Source organism: Oxyura jamaicensis, chromosome 2 (genome assembly GCF_011077185.1).
Source record: "Oxyura jamaicensis isolate SHBP4307 breed ruddy duck chromosome 2, BPBGC_Ojam_1.0, whole genome shotgun sequence".
In the NCBI taxonomy this organism is placed as follows: domain Eukaryota; kingdom Metazoa; phylum Chordata; class Aves; order Anseriformes; family Anatidae; genus Oxyura; species Oxyura jamaicensis.
In genome coordinates this window covers 156,534,030-156,540,029 of record NC_048894.1, presented here as the reverse complement: position 1 = coordinate 156,540,029, position 6,000 = coordinate 156,534,030, and the positions used below count along the sequence as shown (strand labels likewise).

Genomic DNA, 6,000 nt, shown 5'->3' with positions numbered 1-6,000 from the left:
ATTTGTCTGTGCAAGGCCCTGCTGCCATGGAGACGGGATTTCAGAGCTCGCTTCTCCCCGGGTTGCACACGGAAGGAGGCAGAGAGAGAGAAATAAGAGAGAGGAAGCAAAAGAGACCCAAAGGCGGGAGAAATTCCCCCTGTATGCCCTTTGAACACACAGCCCCCTCCCAGCTCATCTCTCTTGTGTCACCCCGGGCCGGATGGGGCAGCAGGTTGGACTCATTTTTTACCATCTCAGCTTTGCCCATTTTTAACCATCCCAGCCCTGCTGGACACCCCCAGAGGTGTCAAGCCCCTCGTGCTGAGCCTTCTGCAGAGCATCGGTCCTTCTTCTGGCCTGGACCCTCTCTGCTCTGCATCCCAGGATGGGAAAATGTTTTTCTTTTCTTTTTTTTTTTTTTCTCTCCCCTGTGAGACCCACGATCCTCACCCCATCCGAGGCACAAGAAGCGCTTGCGGATGATGCGGTTCCGTAACCGGCCCGTCACGGCCATGTAGGACTGCCAGGCCTCGGTCAGCACCCAGCAGAAAGAGGAGAGGAAGAAGAAGTGCAAGAAAGCCGCCACCAGCGTGCATATCACCTGGAGAGAGGAGGAAAGGAGGACACGTGAGAGGAGAGAGGAGAGCGGCAGGCAGAGGGGGGGTGCTGCTTCCAAACCAGGCTCTGGAAGGAAAGGTCACAGGGATCAGCAAAGGAAAGGACATTTTGGGAGGAGGGAGCCTCCACATCAAGCTTTGACCTAGCTCGGGGCTGAAGCATTTGCCTCAAATTGAAGCACTGCTCAGAAACTGGTTACTCTTAAGCACGAGCTGCAAGCCCGTGGTTAACTATTGTACAGGATCACAGGATATCCCGAGTTGGAAGGGACCCACGAGGACCATGAGGTCCAACCCCTGGCTCCACACAGGACCACCCAAAAATCACACCCTGTGTCTGAGAGATCTGTCCAAACACTTCTTGAACTCCACCAGGCTCGGTGCTGTGCCCACATCCCTGGGCAGCCTGTCCCAGTGCCCGACCACCCTCTGGGTGCAGAACCTTTCCCTAACACCCACCCTGACCCTCCCCTGTCCCAGCTCCGTGCCCTATTTTAGGTCTCAGCCCATAGTGGTGCTGTTTGGGCTCAGCGAGGCACATTCATTTTCCAGTGAGCAAACCCCCAACGCTTTCAGAGAGGACGGAGAAGTTATGAAGGTTTGCACAGCACCACGTCGTTGGTGCTTGGCAGTAACAAACTCAGAGGAAGGCAAACCCGAGGGGTCCCTGCCAGGATGGACGGCTCTTTGCAAAGCAAAAATGTTGAGCTGGGTGAAACCCTGGCTGCTAGGGGCTGGGAAGGACCCCGAGCATGCGAGGTGCTGAGCTGTCCAGGAGCACGTAACTACTAGCAGAGAAGGAAAAAAAAAAAACAACAAAAAGCAAAGAAAAATCGCAATGAAATGGCATGAGAAGAAATTTCATAACCGTGTGCTCTACCACTCGGCAGGGAAATCTCTCGGAGGAGATGCAGGGAGCTCAGGCCATTTAAAATTAAACCGGGGAAAGCACCAGCGAACGCATTATGGAGAACAGCCCTGTAGTGCCGGGGAGATGGGCTGGAAAGCTGACAAGCTCGTCTTTGTTTTTTTAACGCAGCAAAGCCAAATCGTTCGCCGGCGCAAATCGGTGCCGCTCCGTTAACTCTGCCGGGGCCGTGCTTCGTGTTCGCCGTCGGAGAATGGGAACCCATCAATGAACGTGAAACTGATGGAAAATGAACTCCCAAGGAGAAGGGAGAGCAAACGGAATTCAATAAAAGTGACTCTGGATGGAAAAAAAAAAATAGCTTAAGGCACTGAGGGCAGGCGGGGAAGGGGGGTTACCATGAAGAATTTCTCTGCTTTGAGTAACATCAGGAAACACGGACTTTGGGTTTATGGTCACTGAACCTCTCTCTTTTTTCATCCACCAGCATCTTTCGTGCACATCTTTTACCACGATTTTATCGGATTGCTCTCGATCCATACGCTGGCAGAGCCAGGCGTTGTCAGAGGCTGGGAATAAAAGTCAGGCTGTGGGGTCGCGGAGACAGGGACTGCCTTCTCGTTCCATGTTTGTCTTTGACACGGAAACCTTCGGTATTCTGCCTGGATTCTGCATGACAGCTCTGTGCAAATAACCCAGCTCAATGTGATAATTTGAAGTAATTTTCACATCTTCAAAGAATCCCCCAAATGTGCCTGCTATTCATCAGCTTACAGACCTACCCCAAACAGCTACAAGCAGGGGATGCTTTCAGGAGCGTATTTTAAGAGATTTTTATTTTAGAACGTCTTTTTTTTTTTTTTAAGCTAATATCACAAATGACACTGTCAGTTTCATTGTGCTGATTTTACTCTGCACCAGCATGTTTTTCTGCCCTCTTTGCCAGCAGTTTGGAGAAGAGAGAAAAGACTTCTCTCTTCCAGTTCTCCACCTGGGAGATACATTTTCCAAGGGTTTTTACTCAAACCGGTAATTTTGAGGGAAAGGGGAGGAGAAGAGAGGAGGAGAACGCAACAAAAAATGCACATCAAAGCTAATGATTGTGAATGGACCTCATTAAAAGATCAACGAGCTGATTTTACCCAGATTTAGGAATGATAAGGGAGTCTTCCCTCTTGTTTTCCCAGTCCCCCGAAGGAGACGTGGCTGTCAAGGCCATGAGTCCTTGTTTTTCTTGAAGAGGAGAAATCAGGTTCCTTCAGCACGTAGCCTTTGAGATACGGTCAGTCCGTGCAGCATTCATTTCTTTCGTATCACGTTAGTGCTGACCGTCATTTTTTAGCCTTTTCCCTTTCATCTTCGAAAGGCTTAGCGAATCTAGGCGTGGAGTCTTGCCTTTGATGTTCCACGGACGGAAATGATGGGGGAATTTGGCGTTTCCCAGCTAACTAGCCCTGCAGAAACTCTCCCAGAGCAACTACGATGAGAAATCAATCGCCAACATTTCAGGCAGCAACATTATCAATAACTGAATGTGAAAAAATTCCTAATTCACACTCCATCTCTTCTCTGTGGAGTTCTCTTTCCCCGTCCCCTGCCAGAGACTGTTTACTAGATGGCTGAGCGGAAACCCAAGAATAACCTTTCTATTTCGGGTGTTTCATGCATATGTATGTGCAAGGAGCTAAGCTGCCTCGTGCAACCGCAACCGGCTTTGAATCCCCACTACCAGCTCTGATGACGAACACCCAGAGCAACGTGAAAAAGAGCACGAGGGGCAACCTGGGCTCCCAGCTGTGCTCTGAGGGGGGTGGGAGAGGGTTGGAGACATCCACCTCCAGTCCTGGAGTGAAAAAGAAGAAGCAAAGAGGAGGTCCAGCCATGGTTGGCCTTGTTGAGCATCTCTTAGTGTTTCTTTCTGTGAGAAGCTGCCCCTAGCACACACCTGGGGTTGCAAGAACACATCCAGGGAAAGCAAATTCAAAACTGGGCTTATCCTTTCCCCGCCTCTTGCCCCAAGAAAAGCATGGTGGCAAGGAAAGGCAGCTCTGCTTTGCAAAGCTAGTTTCTGAAGGGTTTAATAGCAACAGGGCCGGCTGGCTGCGTCTCCCTGCACTTTCCTACCCAGATGTGGCTCAAGCAGCTGTAAAGCTTCCTTTAAAACACAACCCAGCCCTGACCCCAAGGGCCTTCCATAGCAACGAAGCTTTGTGATTCATTAAAGCCCGGGGCTGCTCTGCGGAAACGCTTCCAAAAGTGACAGCATGCTGGCCGTCAAAGTAGCGACTCGAAAAAAAAACAACACCAACAAACTGGCTGGTCACTGGTTGCTGTTAATTAACAACTCGATTCTGATTTCTGATTGCGATTTCAGCAGCAGGATGAGCTGGAAGACATTTCTGGCCTCAGTTTCCTGCGTAGAGAAGTCAGGATGGTTGGAGCGCTTGGGGAGGGAGGAAGATGTACATCAGGAAAATATTAATGACGAGCGGAGATTGGGTATGCCAGCTGCCAGCAGAGAAAGTGCTTTAGCTGGAGAAAAAGTCATCCAGGCAACACAACACCTCTCCATCTGGATCTCTGATGCAACGAGGCATGTACCCAGCCATCATTGCACACGCCTTGAAAAACTCCATCTACTCCTTCCCTTCCCTGCTGGAGAGGCACTGAGACCTGCATCGAGTCCCTCGGGGCCCCAGGGTCCCAGAAATGTGCATAGGGCACCTGGTGGCACTTCCCAACCCTAAAGGAAGGTGTTCTTGGTGGCTGCGTTGCTTAACATCTGCTGAGTGCTTTAAGAAAATTGCTGGAGAATTAAATGTAATGCTGAGATGCTGAGTGTTTTTGCCTGTTTTTTTTTTTCCCTCTCTCAATCTGTCCTTCTGTGTCATTTTTGGAAAACAAAACGGCGAAAGCCTTGCAAATAGCCACATTTCTTCAGCGCGCCGTGTGCCAGCTACTCTAGGCAGATATTCAAAAATATCACGTTGGTTTTAATCAAAGCCCCGAGGATGCTGACAAATTATCAAAGAGCGAGCGAGAGAAAAAATTGAAATCTGCCATTTAGTCGTGTCTTTGACACGTCGCTAATTAACAGACGGGGGAAAAAAAGAGGAAGCGCTGCCTGGATGGATTGTTTCCGTGCTAAAGCAGGGGAAAAGCGAACAAACCAACCAACAACCAACGCATCTCCTACCTTGTTCCGGGTCTGGGTCTGTCCGATCAGGATGAGAGCGTTGGAGGAGATGATGGAGAGGCAGAAGTTGATGAGAATGACGGAGCGCTCCGAGCGGATGTACCTGCAGGAAGAGAAGAGAGGGAGGGAGATCCACCCCGTTACACCTTGCGGGAAGCTACCTCGAAAGGCATCAACCAGATGCAGGTTGCACGGGGCTAGGCTCTACTCAAGGCCACGGCAAGAGATTGCCCCCTTCCTGCGGATCTTGTGCGTTAAATGGAGCAGAACGAGGGGGAAAAGAGGAGGAGAGCTCGGCGTGGTGCTCAGCCCACAGGTCTCGCAATCCTCCCCATCAGCGCTGGAGGCATGAGCATGAGTCAACAACGTAGGGGCCAGCCTGGTCCCTAGCCTGAACCCCTCCTAAACCAGGTCCGAGTGCTGCTAAGTCTTCTTCAGCTCGGCTTACTGGAAAGGGGACTTGAAAAGGAGCTTAAAAGAAAGCATACACGCAACACATGGCAAGAGTCCCAAATAAGAAGAGCCACAAGCATGCTGGCGATGAAAGCGGCTTACGAAAGCATGCACCTTCACAGCAAAGTGTTTGCCATTCAGCATTCCCCTTGTTTAACCTAACAGCGCGCCCAGAAGCGAGGAGGATGTGCGGCTTTTTTTGGCTTGTTTTCCCCAGGTGGGGAGGTTTAGCACTTCCCCAAACTGGGCCAAATACGGCGCTGCGGCCGTGGGTCCGGGGCATTAGGGATCCAAGCTAGGAAGCCTTCAGCACCTTGCAGGAACGAGCCACTTGTCACTTCGGATTTGCACGGTGCAGCGCGGCGTCGGCTCGCTGCTCGAGTACGTGCGTGACAATTCATTCCACCGACTGGCTACGGAGGAAGATTTCTTGGAAGGCACTTTTATGTACCTAATAAAATTGAAAGGCAATTGCAAAAGCGCAAGTCTTCAAGGATTGACTCAGGACCTGACCACACCAATCGCACACACGTGAATAATCCCAGTGATTCAGCCTGCACGCCAGATGAGTAAAGAGTAGAAACCAATGTCTCTAGAAATTAGAAACAGATCTGTTAACCAGACAGCTCATCCCTGGAGGCTAATGCAGGATTATTTCCTATATTCCGGCACATCAACTATTTATATTGATAATTTAATTTTGTTAATTAATTTCAGCAGCAGTCAGTCAGCCACGCTGTTTGGCTAGGATGGGACGTACTGCAGGTCTGTGCTGTGCCAGGGGGGATACGTGCTTCAGATCGACTGGAGGCTGCGAAGCTTTGCTTTTCACTTCCACCTGAATTTGCCCTCCAGATAAGCAGGAAGGTTGAGGATCCATTATA

The 6,000-nt window shown here is 50.3% G+C and overlaps 1 protein-coding gene across 13 annotated transcripts in view; it reads right to left on the bottom strand.

Moving 5' to 3' along the window:
* The window catches only part of ADGRB1 (adhesion G protein-coupled receptor B1), a 252,847-nt gene that overhangs the window by 51,351 nt on the left and 195,496 nt on the right, over window positions 1-6,000 (bottom strand). For all 13 annotated transcript variants that reach the window (XM_035316262.1, XM_035316249.1, XM_035316253.1 and 10 more), the window contains 2 exons: window positions 4,664-4,766; window positions 433-583 (listed from right to left, as the gene is read on the bottom strand). In XM_035316262.1, coding sequence (XP_035172153.1) covers window positions 433-583; window positions 4,664-4,766 — 254 coding nt within the window. The remainder of the gene's footprint in view (window positions 1-432; window positions 584-4,663; window positions 4,767-6,000) is intronic.